Raw genomic sequence first — 27,888 nt, forward strand, 5'->3', positions numbered from 1 at the left:
TCGATTTTCTGATTTGTATTGTTTCATTCGACAGTGTATCCATCATCCCAAGGAAATTAAATGAAATGTATCAGTTCAATTACAGCCAGTCAATGATTAGAGCTAGGGTGAGGTAATTATTTTTATACGTATGTCTGATTCATGGTTGAACTGTTGAAGTTTGAATTCATTGGAGAGAAGTTGCGGATTGATGCGTCTTAACGTGGCCGAACGATATATCGAAGGAAGAAACGTTAAACAAAACACTGTTGCATCGAATGTAGTTTGAAATCAGTGTTAGTGTAGCCGACACCCGGGCATTCCGTCTTCCCTGTCCGCTTCGCTGTAAATCCTTAATTGTATGTGTATAAAAATGGTTATCGTCAGGTCCACGTGAAATACTGTGTAAAAAATCGTTAGCTGAGTTAATACACAAGTTTTGGGTGGTTGGTGTGACTAAAGTGCATGTGATGAGAGTTTTCGAATCGTGAAAGAGTTGCGCAATAGAACGATCTCGAATCTTTTTCGGGGGTAATAAGACATCTTTCCGACAATGTTTGTCTACGAAATATCGGATTCTATTGTATTGAAGGGTTTATGACGTTTTGAAGGCACCTAAGGATACATCTTGTGTACGCGTTTGCTGCGTGACGACCGAATTCGGAAAAAATTATTAGAATGATCGACCGATAACGTGGTAATCTTTATTTTACGACTCGATTCCGAGTTAATTTTCGTCATTTTTCAGAGATTTGCTACTGAGGGTAATTGTGAGGTTGATGATAGGCGGTTTTTATGCAAATGAGCATTAACTGCATGTGAGTAATGATAAAAATAATCTAGGTATCGACCTATCTATTGACTGAACCTTGCAACGATTCACTTTCGGCGGGATTCTGCCGCGTCATATCGACAGTGCTTTGTTTCTGTTCGCCTGTATAAAAGAGACAAAAGAACAAGTCCAGGCTTAGTTTTTGCTAGTGTGCGTGAAGTGAAATGATAATGTGAATTTATGGATTACGCATGGATTACGGAATATCATGGAGTTGAGGATGCAGGATCATCGACGAGTTACGACTCCGGTAAGTCGCATGATTCGTAACTGCTTATGCCTCTTATCCGTCTACATACGTGAACGATTAACTAGACGACGTATGTCATCCTCGAAAGTCGGCCTCGTTCGCTGAACAGAGCCAAATGAAATGATTGCCAGCAAATTTTTTCGAATACGGAGTGTACCTGAAGCTCCGATTGATCAAGAACGCTCCGACATTCTAATGACGAGATCTTATCATACTTAAGTTAGTAACGTTATCGTAACGATTCATGCTGAAGAAAGACCGGTATTTCGCGATTTTGCAATTATCTCAAATTCAATAAATCGTAATAAAATAAAACACCCGTATTAAGAAATCTTAGTTCCTTAAAAATTATTGTAAAATTAAGACAATAGTGATTATTTTCCCAATGTTTCGTTACGATAACGTTACTAACTTCAATCTTGCAAGATGTTGATCCTGTAGAGTAAATAACACTGGCAAGCTATTTAAAAGCATGCAACGATGAATGTAATACTGAATCTTATAATTATAATATTTAAGTAAGACTTCAAGAGATCTTTTAGCTGTAGCGAAGGTCAGCGAAATAATGATATGGAAAATTGACATAAGTAAAAGACGAGTAGGATTCTGAAATGAAGTTTCGTCATAGTGTAAAATCTACATAACATTTATTATACTTTTAAAATTCGTGTTGAAATGAACATATTTTGTTTAACTTTAATTGTTAGAGAAAACTTGACAATTCGTCTCACCGCGAACAGTACCGGACACATTTATGCATGTAGTTATCGATAATCGTTACACATATTTTATCTCTCGACGTGTAATCGGATGCTGTTTTATATGCGGTGTTCTTTCCCTGTTTTATTTTGTTCTTGCTTTTTAAATTATACATTTGACAGAAAAGCAGAATTTCGTGTATGTAATTAAATTTGTATAAAAGGTAGAATAGTGTGACGTTGTAATGTACCTACTTAGGTGATTTATATATTACATGTTCATATATACAAATTATATACAAGAGCAAAAGAAAGAGGTCATAAATATTTCAATCAAACAAAAAGAAAATAAATAAAATCAAATAACGGTATGCTGCAACAACAGTTCGATCTTTGCTCTAATATAAATTTTTATGCACAGGCTTTCACATAGAAAATGATAAATATAAGTAGTTGGTACGGTAATCCGAAACTTTCTTTACATTATAAATTTTAAATAACGTCATTGTCATTATTGACACCAAGCATAGTTAATGATTAATTAATTAAAGCTTACAATTAGGTTGACGAAATATGATAAATGAAAGTATTGAATGAATATAAAAAAAAAATGCTTTTGAATATATATGTCATGTTTGCTTGCGTAAAAGATCGAAGTTCAAATTTTCATATCAATATGCAAGAATGCCTGCGCAAAACAATAGTCGTATTATAAGCATATAATGTATACATATAGTGTATACATATATGTTTACAATTTACGTTCTCTTACTTAAAAAATAATAATGCGATAAAAAATAAATAATGATCATATTATAATAATATACCCTAACCTTATTTACAATACGTTAATTCTCTCACTTATGAAATTATTATTATTATAATCACATGAAGAATTTGATTTAATAACGTATATGTATAGCATGTACTGACAACGGGTTGGAATTTGTGAAAATCAATCGATGAGACGGAACCCTCCTTTTATGGTTTATAGAGATCTTGACTCAATTATTCAACAAAGCCGATATTTTGCTCATTGGGGAGTAAAATAACTGAATGGAAATGTCAATATACTGCTTGCAGTTGAATGAAATGCAGTTGTTCAAAATCTACGTAGTCGTTCATACATTCAAAACCTAAAGGTGAAAATTAACGAATTGCATACATTTGAAAGTTTGTTAGACCCACCAACCCTGTGCTACGCATTATTTTCTTGAAATTCAAACTTTGACAGTTTTGTTTTCCTCACAAGTCCAAATCGGAATTGTTCATTTTATTTTCTTTCTTAGAACATCATGTACAGGTAGAAGTTGACGAAAAGAAGAAACAAAGTCATACAGCTTGTATTATCGATATTAAATATGCATTTCAATAGATACAGAAATATTGACGGACAACTTTTTAGACTTTATTTCATTGTTTTTATTAGGCTTTTAACCTCTGATTTATAAGCTTGAGGTAGATGGGGCAACAAACATGGCTAAATATGAAAGTTTCATGGATTTCCTTCTTATCATAACTCTTTTTTATTTCTCCCAATTTATATAAATTGGTATCATTTTTCAAGTATGAACTTGAGTTGACTGATAAACGTTAACATGGAATGAGATATAAAAAAAGAAAAGAAAAAAAAAGCGGAAATTGTATATTTTATGATTATATTGACAGGTTCTAATGAAAACAGCTCCAAGGGTAGAATACAGAAGTTCTGTTTCAATGATCTCAACGTGACAGATTTCAAAAGCATGACTTGCACGTATGACTTATGAAACTTTGATATACATGTTATTCTTCATAAATTAATGCATTTTGGTGTGTGTTTGTGTGTGTGTGCGGTTTTCCGATTTCTTTCTTTGCTTTTCATCAGTAAACAATTTCTCTTCATAGTAAGCTAATTTTTGTTTGTAAATAACGCAAACATAGAACAACTATATCCTCGCAAAGGCACTAACGATTTTACAAGTTTTAAATTGAACTCATGTCTGTGTGTTCAACTTGTTAAGTAGGAGCGATGAAATATCTACGAAAACAATAAACCGAATGATAAAATTTGGACAATTCAACATCGGATAAGATCCGTGAAAGACTATATGAAATAATAAATAGAAAATATATAAAAAATAAATCATTGGAATTTATAATGTCGAACTAATCTTTGTAAATCCTTTTTTTTTTCCCTCTTTTTTTCATCCAATTATAGTATTATATTCAATGGTGGATATTTCAAAAGTTGTAAAACAGCGAATGCCTTGAGTTGACGGTCGAAATGAACCATCTACCGTACATACGTACTGGTGCTTCAAGCACCATCGGATACAACTACGTAGACATACACATTCATACGATACAACGACGAATAATATTAAAATTGAAATAATAATAATAATAATGATAATAATGACAACAACAACAACAATAACAACATATTAAGAGAATCAAACTGCCCCACCGACATCGGCTTGGTAACGGAGAGTCAGATAGGTGGCAGCCTCAGTCATTTGGTGAATGCTATTGTGGAGACCCCTCAAATGGCGCCTGAAGTTGTCCGCGGCGATGTTAGCCAGACGATCGCTGGGCTCTTCGCTTTCCATACCAGAATCATTTTCTATACCTGTATCAGAATCCGAGTCCGAGCTTGAGCTGATTATCGAAGCTGCACTGTGGATGCTTTGCATAGATGTGGTGCTGGGACGTCGTACGTGACCAACTGCTAGTCTTTCGCTGGTAGCTGTAGTTGCGTTCTTCAATTCTTCCTGGGATTCCTGGGACCACAAAAGCTCCACCTTAACCTTGTTCACGATGTTGTAAAGTTGATAGAGGTCTGTGTTTGCCATCGCATCTTTTATCGACGAGCCACCCTTTCCCTTCATCGACACGGTGTCGTTGGAATCCCCGACCGCTAAGTCTAGCAGCCTGCTTGGCACCAGGATCGTCTCTTCCATCTCGTTCACCGTCCTCACAAACTTTTCCATACTGTTTAGGATGCTGGCATTGCTGAATTCCGTCTCTTCATGCCTCGCCAGGCGTCGCAGACTTGTCCTGTAACAAAATTGTTGGGAAAATTTCAGTTCTAACACTCTCCCTACTTAAATCTTTTCAAGTTACAATTTCAAAATAAATATGATCGGTTGTAATTGGAATGCAACCGCTTATGTTAATATCTACGTTCGTTTCTGGATCGTCCGAATTTTTCATTTTCGCTCAATGATTCGTGTATAGAGTAGAATCCCTCATACATCCAGTAATGATTAAAATTTATAAAATCAGTTAAAAGTGTCACACACATATATATATATTATATTTAATTTTAAAAGGATTTTTCCCGCGAATAAACATTATTATTATTATTATTATTATTATTAAAATGGCCCCACAGATACGTGAAATTACTGGTACTGGAACGTTAGATTACGATTGAAAACTGGAGAGTTCGAGTCGTTATTCAGGCAAAGGTCATAGTTTATCGCAGCCAATTAACCTCCCTTAATTGATTAATTAAATAATAACTAAACAAACGAGGTAACTTAAATCCATGACTGCTAATTCTTGAGATACCCATTATTCGTATTTCATGGATGAAGTCTTGTACTCCAACGCTCTAGTAGTAAGTGGGTGCATTCATAGCTGGATGGAAGGAAGTCGGCCTATCGATTCACGATATTTTATCATCACACCTGTGCATGCGCGTCAACGTTACATAGATTTTCGTACAGGTATGTCATATCAGCGCGTGTAATCGCCATCACGAACTGACCGCGTGTAACAGTGGCCTTTAGAACTTTAAAGATTGTATTCAGACGGCGGGGCGCAAGTCATAAAATCAACACTGTACATGGCAGATGTAATGCGAGAAAAGCTGATTGTGAGTTATCACTTTTGCGCGACGAGCTCACGACTTATGCGATTACGTTTGTCTGACCAGCTAATGACACCAACGCGATATAACGGCACAGATAAGTCCTCGATACAGTTCCGCTGTCCGCTGTAGGTGATTCCCGTCCTCCGTTTTCAATTTCTTTTTCCGAAACTACTACCATCGTGAGCGTGTAATCAGGACAAGGTGACGATGCCACCTTATTTTGCCTCTATTCTTTAATCGATTATCGAGTTCAGTTTCGAAAAACCTGTATGTATGTACGTATAATGTGTAAGTTGACTTTAACCCTTTGATATCGATTATATCGTAATAAACTCGAGAGTAATTATTGCGATATAATGTACATTATTATTGTTAGAAACAAATTGATTGACAAACATTGCAAAAATTGAAGTAATAATTCATTTCCGAGAAAGTTACCCCTCTACGCGTATACATATGTATAAATTACAAGTAATTGGATCTGCCACATCGAATTTTCAAAATCCAATTTCAGAATCATAATCAGCGACCCGAAAAACCATATAATACTATCTTCTTGTAAAAGTTGACTCGGCACAATAATGTGTGACTCAAAGGGTTTATTGTATTTGTGCCGGTGACGATGCTATTGCGTATACCTACGAATTGTCAACTTGTACTTGTGTTGTCATAGCGTCTGCACTGTGTAACGTAGATAGAATATTGAATAGAGTACGTGAATAGTGGGCACACGCCTTCGTTTACCCCATGGATAGAGAGAGAGAGAGAGAGAGCACACGCGAGTGAGTGAAGCCCGATGAATGCAAGGTCGAGTGATATTTGCACGCACCATGGTTTGCCCAAAATATAGGCGCGAGAGAGAGAGAGAGGCTGGTTTTGAGTGAACATTAGTCTACAAAGCGGGCACGTACTGCCTGACGATGAGAGAGTGCGTATCATAACTTACGTCATTCCCCGTATGCATAGCCTTAAATTCTTAAGGGCAAATTTCTTGCGTAAATCATTTGGTTAACAATTTATCGTTTATGCCTGGTCGGAGGAGTCGTTGATTATCATGAGTAACAAACTATTTTATGCGTATACAGGCCTAAGGGGTTGATGATAATAATACTAACAACACACATTAGTGCTTATTGAACAAACCTAAACGAGTAACTCTTTTCAATTATACATCGCAACTAATGCGACGGCGGCATGAAACGGGCAGTGAAAATTTCCCAAAGTCGCAAGGCAACCGAATAGAAATCTGCGGTGTACACCAGAAATGGATATACCATTGAACACCTACCTATATGTATGAATACACGTGGGGACAACGAAGCGCGAACAGATAGATAGATAGATCGATAGGAAGGTAGGTAGGTAGACGGCCGGCGCCTTATGCAACGCGAGTTTTTCAACGTGTAGATATCGATAATTATTACAAAACTGTGGAGACGAAGCGCCGCCAGTCACGGACTACTCGGCGTCTTCGGTCCTTGGGTATGTACTGTTATAGGCATAAATAGGTATACCTTATACTCGCAGAAGCTGTGTAGCTCTTTTAACGGAAGCTGGAATTTGTGTTCATTACGGTGTTCATATGCATGCCTACGGGACTCTGGTTGTGAATTACGCGTAGTGAAATCTGTCTGTGAATATAATTATATCGTACACACGTTTATGCCATGTGCGAAAATCCTCTCATGGCCACTACATGCAACTCTAATATTTCCAAGGCTATGGATTAACCTATAATGGCTCGCCGTTAATGAATTACGAGTATCGCGTAACGAAGCAGAAGTTGATTCTTTGATCTTGTGAGTATTTGCAGATTTTTTTTCTCAATCAGGTTGTACAATTAGTTGAATTAAGGAAGGATGCTCGCTTGTGATTCGCGCGTTATTCCAATTTCGGGAATTTCATGCATGTACGTACGTATGTACACAACCAAACTTCCAGTTTGACGAAAAATGACCGCTTACAATTTCCACGAAATCTGATGCAAGGGAGAAAGAAAACGTGGGTTCTACTATTTATCGTCGTTTTTTCTTCCACCCTGTCGCTTTCTTTTTGCAATATCGTCGCGAGTTTTCTCGTCACTTTATGAAATATTTCTATATTTCTCAGGGGGATTATCGGGGTTCGTTACACGGCCTCCCCACCCGCGTTCCCCCGTGACGTTTTCTATTTTCTTTTCGTCGATAACCTGGTTCATTTTTATCGTCGTTTTTTCTTCCTTCTTCTACTCCTTTCACTCCGCTTGAAAAAAGCGACTCTCAACAACGCAGAAAACGACTCGACGCCAGTAAATACAGCGAAGTGAACGTACCCTAGCATTAACAACATGCACGGCACCCGTGCAACTTGACATTTTATTTTCCTTTTCTCTTTTAATCTCCCAATTTATTATATTTCGCCGTACGGATATCAAGGCTACAATAATCAGGCGTAACAATATTCGCGGAAAGAGGTTGTGTAATAATAATGACACGCGGATATCGTTATAAGGAAAAAAGATGTCCGGGATTATACTGCGGTGAAATTTCCCGAAAATAAATTTAAAACTTCTTTGTCCACGTAAAGTCAACGGCTACGTTCATTTCCACACATGTATTCAGCTGATTCCGTGAATACTCAAACGAGCGCGAGTGAAAATGCATCGGGATTGTTATTTATATCCACGTGGCCGGCAGCGTAAAATCCGATGATCGTCTTTGTTTATTATGACATATACCCTTCCTAATACTTGCGTGGAAATCAAGAGAATCAAGTTTTATATACTTTGTCCTCAATTTAGATGCGGATAAATAAATATGCATCTCATTAACTCGCGGGTCTTCGAATTCGTATGTGAGAGCAGTGCAAATGGCTTGAAATGGATTGTTCTCTTTGGAAGACGTGACACGGCGCATTCGTTGATTGAGGATTATATTTCTGATGTACACAATTACGGTCAGGTATTGTTAGAAAAAAAAAAGAAGAAAATGTATGGAAACTAATTTAGAAATGTCGGTACCGCATAATGGCCCGATAGGGAGGGAGGGGGGGGGGGGGGATAGTAAAGAGTTTCGTGCTATATCAAGTTACACAAAAGAGTGTAAAGAGAAAGCTTCTTCGTCCTTTCTTTCTATTCACATTATATGTTATATACGGACTTTTTTCCCATTCTTTTCTCACAAACGGGCGATATATTCCCCATCGTCATTTCACACCACGCAATACGCGATGGATTCTTTAAAAAACCGAGAGTTCCTGTATCGAGTAATAATTCCATATTCTGACAATTGTTATTGTTACGGATAATAAGGGCCTCACCATTTACTACACACCCGAGATTTAGGTATTGTTATCTCTCTCTCTTATATGTACACATATCAATGTATAATATATGTACACAAAATGGAAACAAGTCGCGACTTTTGTCAACACTACGGGAATCTATATAATTTGTCGCGTGAACATACGTATATGTATCTATGTGTGCCTGTGCGTTACATAACAACACATGCGTCTCTCTATGAAACTAAAACACGAAGAAGTTTATAAATAAAATGAAGAAATTTGATCATCGGTCCACAGACGTAATGATCCCGTGGGCAGCGGTTGAAACGAAAGGATATCATCGGGGATTATTATCGTTATAGCTGTCGTCGTATCAGTCTAATTGTAAGCCACGTCTAGTCTACACCTGCTAGACATCGAAGATCGATCTATCAATCTCTCTGCCGTACCGTCGGCTCGTGTACAATCACAATTGACGACCAGATTGAAGTTAGTAACGTTAATGTAATGAAATATTGAAACTAAAATCATGTTTCTCGATATTTAGAACGACTTTAAACGAGTTTAATTTCTAAAATCTGAATACACGCTGCTTTTTAAAAATACATCTGCCGTACCGTCGGCTCGTGTACAATCACAATTGACGACCAGATTGAAGTTAGTAACGTTAATGTAATGAAATATTGAAACTAAAATCATGTTTCTCGATATTTAGAACGACTTTAAACGAGTTTAATTTCTAAAATCTGAATACACGCTGCTTTTTAAAAATACATCTGCCGTACCGTCGGCTCGTGTACAATCACAATTGACGACCAGATTGAAGTTAGTAACGTTAATGTAATGAAATATTGAAACTAAAATCATGTTTCTCGATATTTAGAACGACTTTAAACGAGTTTAATTTCTAAAATCTAAATACACGCTGCTTTTTAAAAGTACATTACTCAATTTGAGACGATCCTACAGTTTCGAAATAATAATTAAGAAAAAAAATCGTTACATGAACCTTACGAACTTCACTCTCTTGATCGAAGACACGATACCGCTTCAAGTATGCACATCGTTCAAGTCAAATTCCAAGCTATACGGCACGTGATGCAAAAATCTTATAATCAAGCAAAATTTTGTGTCGCCGAAGATAGCGAAAATGTCAATATTATGTATAACGGATATAATACTGTAATAAAGTACACGTGCACCGCCGTAGTATGTAGTTTGCCATTATAGCTGAGGATGAGCGAACTGCAAAGTGTGTCACGACTACGTCAGTCACGAATCATGGCGTATTCTATATCTATTTATTCTACGGTTTCATTTGCCGTGTGCTTTTACGTACTTTTCATCCGCACAGCTGCGGATAATTACTTTTCTTCCGTCACAGGTACGTAAAGAAGTTGAAGATGCAGGAATTCCTTCTGATATATTCTTATTAACCGATATATTCTTGAAACACCTACGATTCATTGATTGTAACTGATGAAATTAGTAATTTTCTAGAAAGTGCCAAGTACAAACGCGTCGTTGTATGTAATAATTGTTCGAAAATTGGCCATACCAGTCGATGATAATCACAGATAGCGTCGAGACGCAGAGGTTCGTTTCGACATTGGATATGACATAATCGTCGTCGTTCTTGATTGTAAGCGAACGAACGATTGGTTGGTTGGTTGGTTGATCGTGAGGTAGGCTGCTGCCCCTAACAACTGGGCTACGTGACATCGATACTTGAGCGGTAACTGCACGAGGGTCTCGCTGCTATAAACTACGCGTACTGTACGTCACTGTTCGCAGAAAAAATGAGAAATAGGAGAAAAAATGAACCAACCATCGCTGGACGGAGATTATTACACGCGTGCGAAACGCTGACGTATATTTTGAGGCGATTGATGATTAAATCTCGCAAGTGGAGATTATCCCAGATCTCTGAGGCTCGTAGGTGTGTGCGAAATAAGCAGAAAAACAAAGTGATGAAACCGGCCCGAGGATAACGAAATGATATTATATTCAAATTTACAAATATACCCCTCCATTCATACACGCGGATCTGTCACATCGTTGCTACAATTACTTCCTACACTTGTGTAATTCATAGCCACGTTGCTCTTGTAAGACTGCTGCTGCTGGATCCGAGAGGCAGAGGAAAAAAGAGGAGACTAGATTTTGTTTACGGGAAAAGGAGAGGATGAAGGTGACGGAGCAATGCGGAAAGAGAACTGAGACGAAATGTCTGAAAATAGTGGCGTCAAAAGTCGCGAGAATGATACTAAGAGATTGGTAAAAATATGAATAAAGTGGGGGGGGGGGGTTAATCCTTTTTTTTACGGCTATAAAACATTGAATTTTAACCTTGCGTTAATTACAGGATAGTTAAAAAGGCATTAGAGGGAACGGATCGTTACAATACAAATTTTCAACGGTGAGGAGACGCGTTACGTTGATTTCCAATTTCTCGAGGATCCGAATGACGTTGAGCTAAGTCTGCGGTGAGAAAACGTAACCGTGGAAACTTATCTGTCATGCGATCAGTCGTCGACGACGATGACGCACTCCGGTTACCACCGCCCTTGGTCATTGGGTGGAACAATTTCAGTCGCAGTCAATCCATGTAGGGTACAAATTTTAGCAGAAAAAAAGAAAACAAATAAATAACTACTTGACGTACGTACGTAGAACGAAAGCGTTCCGATCAAAATGTTTCATCGGTATGAAAAAAAGGCCAACACACGTAAGCTCGGACAGCTTCGTAACACAAATACGAGACAGAGAAATGGCTGCAGTAGCAGAACTACTACTGGCCTTATCCTAACCCCTCAACCTACGGATGACGGATGGTGGCGTCTGACGCGTAAGATTTATGCCGATATTATCCGAGCGTTCCGATTTGCCCAAGGGATTCGGTGACGAGGTTGGTTAAAAGTTAGAGAGAACGATGCCGCGGAGCAGTTATGTACCAAGAGAAGTTAGGTGCGGTGGTGGAGAAGGATGTCGTCGATTCGATCTTCGAAGGAAATTATCAAGGCTTGAGAAACAAACTGACCTGCTCGTCTCCACGTTGCTCGACAGCTCTCCGTAGGAATTCATGACGATTATACTGATCGAAGGATGGTCACACACCGTACAAATCACACTTTTACTTCTCTTACTTTCCATGCACGGTATACACACGTAGGTGGGCGTTTATCGCTGTTGGACACCGCAAGTTCGTATATTCGTATCGAGTTCGATCGATGCGGTGGTTACCGTATATCTCTCTACAACTGCATACGCGTCGAAGTGAGAAAACTGTGAATGAACGCAACGCGGCGACTTGTGCGGGCGCCGAGGTGAACGCTGTGAGACTGCGACTCGAAAGGTGACCAGACTCGCCGAATCGCCTCCCTTATATCAACAATGGTGGAGGCGGAGGGGCTCCGGCAGCCGCGATCGACACGCGCCGCTCTCTTTGCGAACTAACAATCCGTTTTGAACGAATTTCGGTCTAACGCGCATGCGTCGCGCCTCGCTGGGCCTGTCATCGTGCCAGAATTCGAATTATCCAGGTAGATACGCTGGGGCTGAAGAGTTTTGGAAAAAATTCGCCGCCCCATGCGCCCCGCTCTTTCCTTCTTTCTTTCCTCGCCTCGCTCTCCCTCCCGCCCCATCTTTGTTTCTACCTGAAACTTCGTTTCTCCCACGTCAATCAGTGAATCGCGTTAGCCCCGCGCATCTCGCGGCGTTCCGCTCGCGTTAAACGCTCCCTAGGGTATTTATTCATCACGCATCCAGCCAGTGATAATCGCAAACCGTCTATGAACCTCCCCACCCCGACCGCCCCACTTGTCACACCACAATCCACCGCTCTCATTGGCTCCCGCGAAACACGCCAGACTCTCGTCCACTCCCGTTGCTCCCGTCACTCCCGTCAATCCCGTCACTCGATGACCCGGTATGCGTCGGTCTGCGTCACGCGGACTTGCCAGATGCCCGCGAATTTGTCGTCTCTCGATTTGCCAGTCGTCAATTTGAACGGCGACCGAACGGGTTTCTTGTACTTTCTCTGGGTGCACAAGCACTCGTCTATCTATGTACGTACGTACAAAGCTAGATGAATGATGCAGGCACACACCTGTGCGACGATCCCGTCCAATAACTTGCTAACGGGACGATTTCGTAAAGTAATTTTTAACACGAAGACGTGCTTTATTATTATTATTGTTATTGTAGTTATTGTTATCATTGTTGTTGTTGTTGTTGTTGTTGTTGTTGTTGTTGTTGTTAATATAAACAGGGATACAGCAGATACTTCTTTCTCGTATTTGTTCTTTTTCCAACATTTTTGGTCAGTTTATCGCCATCTACTCGTTATGGTAAATCTTTGTTTACTCGTTTCCTTTTTTTTCGCTTTATCGTTCTTCTTTTTGTATTCCACGTATAATTTCATATGCCGATACAAATACGTAATACGATCGTCACATTCTTCGACGCTTCACCCATGCTTCACCTTTTATAATTCTCGTACGTCAATTCGCGACTGAAGTTCGAATTGGTCAATGATTCTATTATGCATAATATATACGTGCTTGAAATCGTGGTTCATTGTGCGACTCCGTGCCAAATAAAAGGTATTTGGTGAAAAAATATACGAAACTTCCGTGATTATTATACTATGCGCACAAAAATGTTCAAAGGTCACACGTTTTTTCGCGATATTTCTTCAAGAATTTTCGATCGATTGGTTTTTTTTTTATTTCCATTTCATAGGATATTTTTTTGATCAGTTACACAAACAGCTTAGGCTATGCGTAACATAGGTACGATGCGTTATTATAGTTCCATAAACGTATACGAAAGAATGATTTTTTCTGCTATACCATACTGATTAAGTTCGCTAGGGAAAAATGCCTTCCATTAAATGACTGAAATGGTTTCAGAATTGCGGAAATTGGTGAGTGTTGTTTAGTTTTACCGGAACGTCAAGGTCTTGGCCTGTACGTAATGACGCGCGTCGCTGGTTCTGTAGTTTTATCAAATTTTATTACACCGTACAAATTACTTCATGTAATTATAATCATAACACGTGAGTAGAATACGGATAAACTTCAGTTACATACCGCACTGTACGATTCATTTACTGGTTGTTATCATTATGTACAAGTCTTGGCGTACGTACAATCACGTACACGTATATTATTCATAATGCCTATCCTGTTTTCGGAAATGTTGATATTCGTATTTTTATTGTAAATATTGCGCGCGTGCATCGATACGTACGTGTAAAAAATTTGAATATCCAAGTGTCTGTGATGTATATGCCCATATAATATGCATGAGTCCGATCGCATTGTCTATTGTATACAAGGGAAGTCACAGGTGCCGTGAGCTGCAAAACGCGCAACCCTTGACACACACGTGTGTCGCATAGCATAAATACTAAACTTCGGTCACCCGACGGTCTAATCTGCTATCGTATATTTTATGCGTACACGCTGGAAATGCGAAACGGATGCGTGTTACGTAATTCATACCTACTACAATGTACTAGGAAAGCCTGCGGATCGGTTAGTAGACGTACAGAGAGAGTTCCGGGCAGAGATTTCTAACACCGACGCTTACCGACATTTCGCCGGAGACCCAAACCCTTTTCCGCGACAGCGTCATCACCTCTGTCAGCGCGGCAAGGGTTTTGAGCCTCGGGCGAAACGTCGGTACGTGTCGGTAATAGAAAATTGTCTCCAGAACTCTCCTTGCATATCTATTTCTGTTGCAAATCGAGAGACACTTGCCGCGGCTCGAGCATAACGTTTAATAATATAAACGTTGATCCGTTCAAGTTTAGCTCTCTCGATGACTTGCAGGTCGCTGGCACCGGTTACTCGCGGTTGATCGTCTGCAAACTGTGCCTTGATATTATACATAGTCGTATACACGCACACCCATAAGTACCCAGTTCTTTATACCGCACGTTATACGCATCTGGTTTATAGCCACTCTCTTTTGTTATTCGTTGAATATGCTCGGTGTTCAGATACTCGCAGATTTTATAGTTCTATGGAGAATGGGTTTACCTCAAATATACCTGCATGCTAATTAGTTAGGTCAATGCGTCAAGGAAATATACAGAATTACTCGAACTTTCCGTCCAATGTATGTATATATTTGAGATTGTCAGTTTGATCGGGCGCATTGACTGCATAGTTAATAAATGACTCATTGTCAGCCTATTACCGCAAATTCTCTTGACGCATTTTAAAATCAGCAAAATATAGACAAAATCGTCATTATTATTAGTTTTATAATTTTTATCATTGTTGTCATTATTATTATTATTATTATTAATATTTTTCTTCTTCTGAAATGCATGCAACAGTTCTTATTTCAATGATTACAACTATTGTGTTTGTACGAGAAATGTCCGAAAAAAAATATCTCAAGGTTTAATAGACGTTTGTATAACAACGAATCAAGGGTATATTATTATCATCGTTCTTGTGTTACGGAATCGTTACGGAATTTGAGTCAAACTGCTGACGCATGCTATACACTGCTGATTTTATATGTGTCGCAGTACATACAAATACTTATATGCGCATGTATGCATATGTATATGCATATATATGTATGTACATATATATGCAGGCGCGTATAGGTATTCGTATGTACCGTGGCTTACGCTGCGATGGTGTGTAAATATTATTTTAGGCATAACAATCGGTTTGTTGCTTGTGTGAATTGCGCAAATGCGATAAACGTATATTGTATTTACCTGTCCACGAGTAAATCGTATGCATAACGATACGGTGCATAATATTCATCCGCTGACCAGACGCATACCTGCACGTTTATAGTTAAAATTATGTGTCATACGAAGGGAGTATTTTTTCCCTCCTTTCTAGACATTTCGTCACTTGCCAAGAAATTCTATGCTCATACCAATTTTCACTGCCGGTTTATACATACGCGGTGTATATTGTAGGTATGTGTTAAAGTACCCAGGGCATGGACGATATCTGTAACCTGACCTGTTCGTTGAAGCGGTCTCCTGCCCTTGAGAGCCTATGGTTGTAAAGTCATTATAACTTCTTGCAATTAGACCCGACGTCATTATGATGATTCATGTTACTATTGATGTTGTTGTTGTTGTTGTTGTTGTTGTTGTTGTTGTTGTTGTTGTTGTTGTTGTTTTTATTTTGTTGCTGTATACTAATATAATATCGATATGCACTGAAAGAGTTATGCCTGTTACGAGGATTGACCACGTTCACCGCATGCACACGTATACCCATATACCTATACGTATAATTATGCGCGTGTATGTACGTACGACTGAACTTAAATGCGAACAGGCTTGATCGCTTCCTCCGATTACATAATGAACGAAAATAAACAAATAAAGAAAAAAAGCTTACATGCTTCGAAAATATTTGCTATTTACCATTAAAACGGATGTCGTATGTGACGTAATGCACGCTCGAAACAGCTCGCTGCACGAGATTTTGCGATGCGTTTTAGTTTATATTTTTTGTTGATCATGATTTTCCGATGTAAAAAATCCCAAAACCCGCATGCCCGTGTAAACCTGGTTTATACAACTGTTCTGCACGTATTTATGTGTGTATGTACATCTGCACCTAATTAATGCTGGCACTGGTATGATAGATTCGAGTCTCAAGTTTGTGGTTTGAATATTCTACGAGACAAGGTCGAGTTTAAAAGCGGTAACGAGAGTGGGAATACCTCAATCTTGATACTCCAATCTGTGATGTTACAGCTTAGTCAACAAAGATGCTCAATTTGGAGGATAAATATCATGCGGCAACATCGTGTGCATGTAACACAATACACGTTGCACCACACGATCGAGCTTATGAGTTTATCACGTATGTATAGTAGCGAATAATATACTGCTTCGTGAATTAGATACAGAAAAAAAGTCAAGAAAAGAAAAAAGTTTGCCGTAAAACGTACAAACGTGGACATCAATTAATTCACATACGACTAGTTTTTCGGTCGAGTCGATTACGGTGGCAACGCAGGCTGACAAGGAAGGTATCCCAGGTCGATATCTTCGATTTGATTTCTCTTCTAATGTGTTGTAGTAAACTAAAAACTATGCGGCATGTATTATTTTTTTTTTTTATCTGCCATCAGACACTTTAAGAGATTGAAATTACCCTCCAAAGTAAGGCGTGTCGAGGAGCGATTTCGCAGTTTCACCCACAAGAACATGACATTTTTTCAATCAATCCAAGTGGAAAAGTTTTCTCACAACTAGAACTGAAAAATGTCATAATCCAATTAAAAAGAAAAAAAATTGCCAAATCGCCCCTTGACATGCCTTACTTTGGAGGGTGGTTTCACCCCCTTAATCTGTCTAATTGCAGATAAGAAATAAAAAAAAAAAAATACATGCCGCCTAGTTTTTAGTCTACCGTGACATATTACAAAAGAAATCAAATCGGAGATATCGACCTGGGACACCTTTCTTGCGAGCTGCGTTACCAACGTAATCGAACCGGCCGATGAAAACTGGCCGTCTTTGAATTAAAGTCCATATGTGTACAACAGGTATAATATATAACGTCCTCTGTCTTTTGATGACGCGTGACAATTAACTCGACGGTTAGTTTGATAATAATTATATGTACACACACACACACACGTGCATGTATATGAAATATATTATATGCATGTATAAAAAGATGTTGAACGATTAATGTGATTTTCCTCGTAAATGTGATTTGTAATTTTTCCACTTGCGTCGACATCAAGAATGTGACGTGCAATCTGTCGAACAACCACACATATCATATACACATTGTATTATAAATGGAAAAGAGCGGAGGAACTCGGACCTCAACATCGTGCTACAGTCTCTCTCATTGTCAATTATTCCGTATTTACACTTTACGCTATAATATATGTGATGGAATACGCACAAGCCTACAATACGCGAATGTAAAATAGTATCATTCAGCATACCGTAATGGGTGTGTATGCATAATACCTACAGAATGTGCGGTGAGCCGGACGACCTCTGTTAATGAAATGACAATTTTTTATAATTCATCTACTGTTGCAATTCAGTAACTGCGTTAAAATCTGGAGTGAAATGTCCGTCGCAGCTAAGCTAGTGTTACATATGCACGTATATACACTGTATTTCATGTATGTTGTGCTTGTTGTTTTCCGGTATATATATATATATATATATGTGTGTGTGTGTGTGTGTGTGTACATATGTATATGTATATCTATATATCTGCATGCACGCATAATACAACACACCTGTGCGACGGTTTCGCTCGCGACGCATCGTGTACGTGGTATAATATATCGCAACGATGACACCACCGTATTTTAAATTTTCCCTACACACCCTGGTCAACCGGAATTTGCATAATCGATGTGTCTTTTCTCCGTGTGATACGTACAAAGAAACATACGTGTGTGTACGTAAATCGTATCGCATATAAGCAGCTATTATACCGTCTATCGATACATGCATATAATGCCGGGTATATTGATCACGCCGAGCTCGCGTATTGCATTGTATAGCGATATACCTGTACGTCGTGGGTAAGTATGTATTTAGAGAAATTCGTAAATAGGGACGGGCCAAAGGCCAGGGGATTATCATTCGTTGAATCATTCATTGGCCATTTCAATTCGGTACGCACAGCCTGTATATATAGCCTGTACATGTAGCATAGCACGTATAGATATTTATATACACGTTATAAATAAATTTTGCATCTTTTCTCGCACAATCAGCTCTCCCGTGCAGCTGGTCGAAATGTTCGCTGTTCGATAAGAATCAACGCGAAGGTTCCGTGCATACGTGCATCATATACCCTGCGTACCTGCGTATATAAAAATACCGATGTATGTACAGTGTATGCATAATTATTGTATCCGCTTCGTGTAAAGAAAATTTACATAACGTTAAATACGTCTGATCAGCATTCATCGGTTCTGCGTATCACGTTTCGTTCTCAAAAGTAAAACGAAATGGCACCAATTATGACGGGATCGGGGTTAAAGGATGAAAGGGTCAGTATTTGGAACGGCCGATATACCGAAATTTCAATCATGCGAAAATAGAATAACGAAATATGAATTGTTCGAAATTGTTACCGATTACAATTAGAATGTCTACTAATCAGTGACTCCAGATTTCCCAATCACCATCAAGAACACTCATTACGAGAAGAATAGAAGATATATTGACAAACATGTGTGTGTATACTCTCTACGAGCATATGTGTACGTATACAGCGCGTACCTGCGTGTATTAAATATTTTTTGCGAGACGATATGAGATTCTTCACTTCGACCTTGCAGCCCGTCACTGCAACTAATTGTAAACTGTTCCCTGCGCATACGCGCCGTGCAATATTGCGAGCTAGTATTGGCATGACGAGTGCTTATATTATACCTGTAGACGCTGCTGCACGCAGATGCGATGCGATATGTACGTATATATATACATTCATACATACATAGTTACGTACGTGAATAGCTAATATGCGACGGAAGATGAACAACATGTTTCGTTCGTTCGGTTCGAGAAAAAATGTAAAAAATAACGAATAAGATTCCTCGCCGGTATTCGTCCGAAAAATATTTTTCACGCCTAACGAAAAGTATAATTATGCCGCAGCGTATTACGACGATATACGCTAACGATGATGATAGCTATGAACGAGGATACGGTGTGCTGTAACTGCTTTCTCCCCTTCCTCCTCCTCCTCCTCCGTCCCCTCTTCTTCCCTAACTGCATTTGTTGTACGTATATGTCTATAATTATGATTGAAAAAATTGTATTCAGGGTAATTTATTGAACTAGAGTAGATCGAAATTAATTTTTCTTAGAACTTTATATTCTGATCGGGCGCGATAGGAGCTCATAACTAGAAACACGGTATTTGTTTAAAAAATTATTTTTTTTCGTGGATGTTTTGGTCTGTCAACTTTGGCTTGAATGTTTTTATATATATTTGTAAAAGGTAATTTTTCTAAACTCGGTTTAGTCGCTCTGAATTTTGTTCATGGATAATACTGCTTAATTTTCAAAGAATTTTATACGGACATATGTTAAAAAAAAAAAGTCTGAGATTATCAGAACGATGTTTGTTTTTCTTACAATATGAATAAAAAATAAATAAATTGGGCAAGTTTTTGCGAATGCGCTTGTGTAGCAATTAGTTCATTTCCGTACACGTCGGAAATTATCCAGGATCCACCGCGTGGATTCAAAGGATGGTTGTGTGGGAACGGGTCGGATTCGATGTGCAGCAAACTCCACGCGGTAAGTCCCGGATGATTTCCGATGTGTGCGAAAAGGAAGTAAAAACTGCATAAGCGCATTCGCAAAAACTTGCGCAATTTGATTATTTTTTATTCTTATTCTAAGAAAAGCAAACGTCGTTCTGACAATCTCAAGCTTTTTTTAAACATATGTCTGTATAAAGATCGTTGACGATTAAGTAGCGTTACGCATGAAAATATTGTGGAGCGACTAAATCAAGTTACGAAAAATTTCCTTTTATAAATAAAGAGTAAAACATTCAAGCCAAGGTTGGGAGACCGAAACTCTCCACAAAAATAAATAAACAAAAAAATACTGCGTTTCTAGTTGTGAGATAACACAACTTTTGCGCCTTATTGGAATTTTAGATTCTGAAAAAGTTGATTTTCGATCCACCCTACTCTGACCACCCGATTCACGAGCGAAAGAGTCGCGTATTCTACGATTGCGATAAGTATTCGGCAAAAGAGTCTGCGTATATTTATGCATATAGATAGATTTTGCGGTAGAAATATCCAAATATCCGTAACACCGCTCCGACGTTACTGTATTTGTATTCTCAGAGTGTGACGCATAGGTCTGACGATACGGGGGACCTGTTAACCGAGATAAGATTACAGGGGCATTCGCTGTCTCTGTTTTTGCTCCTCTCCGTCTCTGTCCATCCGCGCTTTCGTGTGAATCGTACCGACGGAAGTTGGCGGTGGTTATTGTTACAGGTAGTGAGAAATAATCGTGTGACATCGAAGTGCGTTCACCTACTTTTTTGTGTCATATCTGTGCGGTCGGTCGTCGATAGGTGCGGAATTTGAAAGCGAAACGCGATTTTGTGGAAAATTGTAAGAGAAACAACAACAATAATAATAATAACAATATCGACGGCAGTGTGGCAAGAATGAAGGTTGCGCCGTTGTATTTTTTGATCGGTCACATTATCGTCGTCGGTATCGCCGGTGTCAAGTCGGATGTAAAAAGTGACGCGTTTTGCAGTAGCTTTTGCGTTTGCGACATGTGGTACAGACTGAGACGGGCCAGCTGTACCTCTCGGCATTTGTACAGCGTGCAAACTGGCGTCTCTAACGCCGTTCAGGCCCTCGATCTTTCGAACAACTCGATCTCGGCGCTTTTGAATTACGAACTTAAGGTGAGCAGGCTCCGAGCGATTCGCATCGCGTCAATAATACTTGGTTGCTTGCAGGTTTCTAAGTTGGACGCAGAATTTCGTTGACGCACCGATAACGCTCGGAAAGCGACGGTGGCGCCTCACAGCCATTATCGAACAAACTACTTGTGCTGTCTGTATAATAATATTATGTATTAGTCTGGCCCGAATAAAAACAATTTTTTTTTTTCTGCGGTGGGTAGTACAAGTTGATCTGCGTGCTAAAACAAATTCCTGTGAAAGGAGAGTCCTGTTGGTCAATTTTTAAAACGTAATAAAACTAAAAACAACCGTTACAATGGGGTGTAAAAATAGGGTGAATCATCTTTGTTCTAGACAGTGTCTTGAACCAGATTTATATGAATATTTGTTTTCAGACAATACGATTTTAGACCGAGAATAGGTGCAAACCCCGATACTATCTACATGCACAACTAAGGAGGGTGAAAACTACCCCTATGCGTTGAATTTTGTAATGGTCATTCCGAGATCTCTGTTTGTCAACCGATGAATTCCAAGCGTTTTCAGTGTACGTTTACCGACAAATTTTTTCCGCTAACGAATTACATTCACGAAAATACGTTTTTTTTTTTTGTATATGTTTATTTATAACAATTACAAACAATTATGGATTCGCAAAAAATAACAAGCATTCCAAAGATTAAGTATTTTTTCACCTGAAAATGCATTAAAAAATCAGGGTTTTACATGGAAAAAGAAAGGGTGCAATATAGGGGCTTCCATGACTGAAAGGGTTAATTAACCTCCACCTCACCCTTAAACACAGGTCAGCGATTCAATATTTACCATCGACGCATGCGTGTGAATATTAGCTATTGTCATATGCTCAACCAACAATTAGAAACAATTTGATGCCGACGGTCACGGTTCGATGCATGTATAAATACGGCAGTAGGTATAAAGTATTTAGTATTTGCCATTCGTATCTATATATTTACAAAAGGTGTGAAACAAGTAACGAGCAAATTCATTTCTAATTCTATCTTCGCGTATAATTATTACCATCATCATCGAAGAAACGTCGATTTAAATGAGTCGCAGGCCGTAAGGTCGTGTGAATTTATTTTCGTGTTTCTTCTTTTTCTTTTTTTACATTCCATCTACCCGCTTAAACGATAAACTTCAGGGTCAAATCTTCGAAATTTTAACATCCTGTATCATTCATCAGGTTCGCATGATACAAAGATTTCGTCATCTTTATCGCGTATCATCCTCCGCTTCCCAATTTCGCGTACAGTCGAGGTATACAATTCCTTTGCGCAACGTATGTTACAATTATATACTCGTTTATAAATCAGATCGATCAATTTCCTACAATTATACACCCACGTTTACCTACAACGAAGCACCTTGTATATTATTTCCCGCCTTTCAATTACTGCGCAAATAAATCAAGGCTTGTATTAATTTTCTCCTAAATGTCAACCGTTGCACGGAAGTATACACGTATAACATATCCTAATACATGTGTACATAAAATTTGGAAATATTCTCGAGATATCTATGACGACCCGTAGACTTTATTTTTTTACGTTTCCTTATTAACTTATAACCGATTGACATTCGAAGCGAAGACAATTAGGAAGAGCACCGCAAGAATCTATCACTCGCTAATAATAGTGTATTCGGAACTAGAGGGGATAAAATAATGCACTCCAACAAAGAGAATAAAAAAATGAGTAACGAAATTTAAATGAATCGAGACGCGTTGTCCGTTCTGTGCTAAATTTGCACGAATGGTGTATACTTAGTACAAAGTACATACAGGCGTGTATAGCCTATACAAACCATGTAATGTATTCTTGTAACGACGTCTGTGAATTGACTTTAGAATTCCACGGTTTGAAAAACTTGTTCGTATTACATTATACTTTGTTTGATTGCACGACGACGAAATTTAACCCACGATGTTTCCCAGAGTTAAGGATCGTTATGGTTTGTGGTCGTTTAGAGTGGTGTCAGTTATGCGTCACGCAGACAACCAATTGTCGAAAATTTGGGCAAACGTGCCTGTAACAAGTTGTCGCATATCGAGGGAATATCCCAGATGAATCAACTCTGCCTATATTATGATGATGAAGGCCGCGGTGTGGGTTTTTATTTATGTTTTTTTGCTACTTTTAGAACACCGGCCTTGTGAACTTAAAGTATTTGAACTTGTCCGACAACTCGATAAGTGAAATTGGTTCGTTTGCATTCGCGAATATCGACGATCTCGCGGTCCTCGATTTGTCCAGGAATCATCTGTATTACGTTCTCTGGGATACGTTCGTCGACAGCCGAAGTTTGCGGATTCTTCATCTCAATGGAAATCGATTTGGCACCCGGATCCCAGACTTACACTCAAATTCCATTTCGGTGAGTATGCACGGTTAAAAAAAGATGTCCCAGCAGATCCACTAAAATTGTTGAATTGATTCAGCCATTATTTTTAAACGTATTACCGAGTGAAAATAAAATGAAATTTACTAATTAAATGCAGATATGACAATTTAAGTGTTAATGTTTAAAAAAAAAAAATTGTGTCGTAATCATCGTCAGAAATGTAACAAGTAACAAAAATATAAAGTGGACATGACGTTCCACGTCAAATTTGAAACCTATGTATCTCACCCCTTTAGATTTTAATAATTTTTCAGTACTATGCCGCAACCGACCGAAAAGGGTCTCGGAATTGTTTTTAAATATTTCGAAAATTCACTGGTGGCCAAAAAAATATGCAAAAAAATTCCGATTGCAACATCGTACTAAAAAATTATCAAAATCTAAGGGGGTGAGGTACATGGGCTGCAAATTCGAGTTGGAATGTCCCATGTACGTATATAATATTTAATAACGCACAGTGTATGTATGGGAATGTAATGTGTAGATGATGTGTTTACCCTTTTGAATCCTTGCTTATGACGAGAAGCCACGTAAGACGGACAAAGCCGTCTAATAAATGATGTGCGTATGTGCAAATCATTAATTACGAGAGGAGTATTGTCGAAAGTTGACTATTTGAAAATTTGGTGATTTCGAAGTGTCAATTTTCAATAATACACAGTATACGTCTATAGGTGTACGCATTTCTCAACGATACGCGTATATATGATAATGTTTTTCACCGCACGATACATATTGCAGTGGCAAAAGTTATTCCAATGGGAATTAACAATAAGTCTCGCATTTCAGGGGACCGGCCGCATTTGGATATTAATATCTTCTTGCTCGTCATTTCCAGACGATCAATTCAACCGATAACGTTTTAAATTTCTTTCTAATTGCTTGGGCGCTGCGTTGCATTTTATATACGCTTAATTATTATCATCGTCGTCATTATCGCCGTTCGGTAATCGAAAAAATCACGTACAAAAGTATAAATATTATGAAGATGGAAAATCCTCAAGGTGATATTACTTACCGATGTTGGGTGTTTTAATAATTAGCGCTATGCCGGGAAGCATGGGCGTCGGTATCGATTAAACACCCTGCGATCACACGGCCAGTGAATCAGTGATCGCAGATTTAGAACAACAACAATCAACTAGACATATCGATATACGTATAATCACGCACCGTGCGCGACGCTGCAGATTTTAAGAACTCAAAAATCGGCACAGATCTTATTTGCCCGATGGTCGAATTTCGATTCTGTCGCCCCCTCGTTTGTTTCTAAATGTAGAAACAAAAATTTTCAGCCCAGTATGAATGTCCTAAATTGATTTTTACTATCCGCTGTAACGACGCCAAGTTTTCCATCTAAAATACACGTAATTTTTATATTCTAATGTTTAGTTTCTTACTGAGACGTCTAATCTTAGACGAAAAAAATTAACTTTACACGAAGTTGACGGGGATCGAGTGTACATTCAAGGGGGGGAAAAAGAAAAAAATGTATTTACCGTTCTAAGGCATTTTAATCCTGCTGATTTGAATATTATTCTTTGTTTTAAATTAATAGCGGATGATTGCTACCTTGTTACCTTAATATCTCTTTGATGACTTCGATAGAACCTAAGATTCTTGATATTATATTTCTAAATAACCTGAATACGTAATAAACGTCATATACGATTGATATCTTTAATTTTTTTCCATCATTTTAATTGAATTAATAGAAAAAGAAATATTAAAATTCGCAGGGTAAAAATGCCTCGGAATGGCCAATACATTTTTTCTTTTTTTCCCCTCGAAAGTACCGTCGGCCATTGTCAATTCTATGTGAAATCAATTTCTTTCGTCAAAGGTTAGATGTCTCAGTAAAATAATAATATCCGAAGATATAAATTACGTGCATTTTAAATGGAAAACTTTGCATCGTTACAACGGATGGTAAAAATCAAGTTAGGACATTCATACTGGGCTCAAATGTTTTGTTCTTCTATTTCTAGAAACAATGCTTGGTTTCCGACATATTTGAGCATATTTTTTAAAATGGCACACCCTGTATCACGTCACGCTATGCAGATGATACGACTGAATGATAAGATGAGAGTTTCTCAATTATTTCCAGGAATTGGGACTCAGCGATTGCCAGATAAGCCATGTAAACCGGCAGGCTTTCGCGGGGCTGAAAAATCTCCGGAAGCTTGATCTTTCGAACAACTTTATGATGCAAATTGACTATCGGGAAATTGAAATTCTACCCACGCTGCAGGTCATCAATTTGGACAAGTAAGACGATCCTGCATTTATTCTACATCTATGTATGTGTGTACCTGTATATCTATACGCTTGCGCAGTTCATTCCAATATAATTGTATCCTGAATTCCTGAGGTACTAATGAGTTTCTGATTGAGTTGAATGATTTAGCTGATATATCGTATATCCGGATGAAATATCGCCCATCAAGTACTACGCGGTTTTCCGTTCATTTCAAGGAACAGATAATTAAAAACCGTGACATTTTTTCGATTTAAGAACCAAACAAAGCGCTACTGTAAGTAGGTACATACCGTCACTTCTGTATCGGAAAATAATTACACGAATCGGAGAAGATGAATTCCTGTGATCATGTTCGGTATAGAATTTTCGTTATTTTGGGAAAATGATGCTTGGTAATTTTTATTGAATTTCTTTGAAATAATAAGTAAGCTTTTTGTTTTCATCCGCAGTCGATCAGCATACGATACGTACAACACCTCGGTTGTAATTTATTGCAATTTTTCCAATTACACATTCGTAGTAAAAATAATTCAAGTACCTGTACTAACGAGGAAAGTATCCCAGGTCGATTTCTTCGATTTGATTTTTTTAGTAACATATTATAGTATGTAGTATATATTTTTATCTGCCATTAAAAACTTTAAGGGGGTGAAACAACCCCACCAAAGTAAGGTATGTCAAGGGGTGATTTGGCAATTTTCTTCTTTTTTAATTGAAAAAATTATATTTTTCACTTCTCGTTATGAGAAAACTTTTCCAGTTGGACTGGTTAAAAAAATGTTATGCTCTTGTGGGTGAAACTGCGAAATCGCCCCTTGACATACCTCACTTTGGAGAGTGGTTTAACCACCTTAAAGTGTTTAATGGCGGATCGAAAAAAAATACACGTCGCTTAGTTTTTAGTATACTATAACGTGTTACAAAAGAACTCAGATCGGAGATATCGACCTGGGATACCTGCCTTGTAAGTTACGTACAACGTGTATTTCTGTATAACGTACGAATAACACAAACAGCAATCCTTGGTCCTGCGGGGACATGAAGAGGCTGTTATCGCACCTCGAAGATCGGAGCATCGTCTTCGATTCGCCGTGCAACAGATCGAGGAAAACGGGGGGCGAGAAACCGGCAGGTCGAACGATGAAGAAGTTTGAAAAGATGATCGACGCGACGCGGCCACAGGATCAAAATCAGGACCGGGATCGGGAATACGGAGTCATGCTGAGTCCAACGATCACGTGGATAACGGATCCGCCGCCTCCGGTGATCGGCGCTGGAAACAAATCGAAGAGCGAAACGATCATCGACCGCGACGGGTTACTTCACGCCTTAGCCGACGTTTCCCCCCTATGGATATTCGCCGTAGGCTTCTCCGTCGGCTTCGTGACCAGCATGCTCTTCACGTACATCTGGGTGACCGGCATGATCTCAGGATGCTGGAGATGCCCGAAAATACCGAGGCGCAACCTTGGCGCTACCCGCGACAACGCTTCCCAGAGGATATCGCTTCTCGGAGGTCATCCTGCCTGCCCTGGTACTCCTCCCCCACCCTACAGGGACGTCATCCTGAATTCGAGCTCCTATCCCACCGCACCCTCTGTCGTGTCGATTTGAACGAAGTTCCGCAAGAACCGATAGTTGCGTAAGCACCTATCGCGGTGTAGGAAATGGAAATCGTACGGAATCGGTTGAGAACGGCCAGTAAAGAAAATCAATTAACGTGGTACATGTATTTATAATTTCGACGATACCTACTCTTCATCTTTGCACTCTCTCTCTCTCTCTCTCTCTCTCTCTCTCTCTCTCTCTCTCTCTCTCTCTCTCTCTCTCTCTCTCTCTCTCTCTCTCTCTCTCTCTCTCTCTCTCTCTCTCTCTCTCTCTCTCT

At 38.8% G+C, this 27,888-nt stretch overlaps 2 protein-coding genes across 6 annotated transcripts; one reads left to right on the forward strand and one right to left on the reverse strand.

The window, feature by feature from the left end:
* The first annotated feature begins 21 nt into the window (after nt 1-21).
* On the forward strand, nt 22-27,794 carry LOC124179034 (leucine-rich repeat-containing protein 17-like). Of its 4 annotated transcripts, none has more exons than XM_046563002.1 (4): nt 22-1,061; nt 23,480-23,713; nt 25,851-26,011; nt 27,020-27,794. In XM_046563002.1, exons 1-4 carry the CDS (start codon nt 1,020-1,022, stop codon nt 27,615-27,617), a joined length of 1,035 nt encoding a protein of 344 aa, XP_046418958.1. In that variant the 5' UTR covers nt 22-1,019; the 3' UTR covers nt 27,618-27,794. The 4 variants fall into 4 exon arrangements, with proteins under 4 accessions (XP_046418958.1, XP_046418957.1, XP_046418959.1 ...); XM_046563001.1 differs by lacking the exon at nt 22-1,061 and adding an exon at nt 12,842-13,039; XM_046563000.1 differs by lacking the exon at nt 22-1,061 and adding an exon at nt 20,811-21,316.
* LOC124179036 lies at nt 1,692-12,268 on the reverse strand. Of its 2 annotated transcripts, none has more exons than XM_046563005.1 (2): nt 11,923-12,268; nt 1,692-4,798 (listed from the first exon to the last, which is right to left on the reverse strand). In XM_046563005.1, exons 1-2 carry the CDS (start codon nt 12,033-12,035, stop codon nt 4,195-4,197), a joined length of 717 nt encoding a protein of 238 aa, XP_046418961.1. In that variant the 5' UTR covers nt 12,036-12,268; the 3' UTR covers nt 1,692-4,194. The 2 variants fall into 2 exon arrangements, with proteins under 2 accessions (XP_046418961.1, XP_046418960.1); XM_046563004.1 differs by lacking the exon at nt 11,923-12,268 and adding an exon at nt 10,222-10,343.
* Nucleotides 27,795-27,888: the final 94 nt, after the last annotated feature.

Source organism: Neodiprion fabricii, chromosome 3, assembly GCF_021155785.1.
Source record: "Neodiprion fabricii isolate iyNeoFabr1 chromosome 3, iyNeoFabr1.1, whole genome shotgun sequence".
NCBI classification, from domain to species: domain Eukaryota; kingdom Metazoa; phylum Arthropoda; class Insecta; order Hymenoptera; family Diprionidae; genus Neodiprion; species Neodiprion fabricii.

What these genes read in the sequence shown, in the direction of transcription:
- LOC124179036 (XM_046563005.1), bottom strand. Translation starts at nt 12,035, where the DNA reads ATGGAAAGTAAGAGAAGTAAAAGTGTGATTTGTACGGTGTGTGACCAT. An exon ending in AGCAACGTGGAGACGAGCAG is followed by an intron (nt 4,799 to 11,922) that starts GTCAGTTTGTTT and finishes ATTTTGTTACAG; the next exon opens with GACAAGTCTGCGACGCCTGG.
- LOC124179034 (XM_046563000.1), top strand. Translation starts at nt 21,068, where the DNA reads ATGAAGGTTGCGCCGTTGTATTTTTTGATCGGTCACATTATCGTCGTC. An exon ending in TTTTGAATTACGAACTTAAG is followed by an intron (nt 21,317 to 23,479) that starts GTGAGCAGGCTC and finishes TGCTACTTTTAG; the next exon opens with AACACCGGCCTTGTGAACTT. An exon ending in CAGGTCATCAATTTGGACAA is followed by an intron (nt 26,012 to 27,019) that starts GTAAGACGATCC and finishes TAACACAAACAG; the next exon opens with CAATCCTTGGTCCTGCGGGG.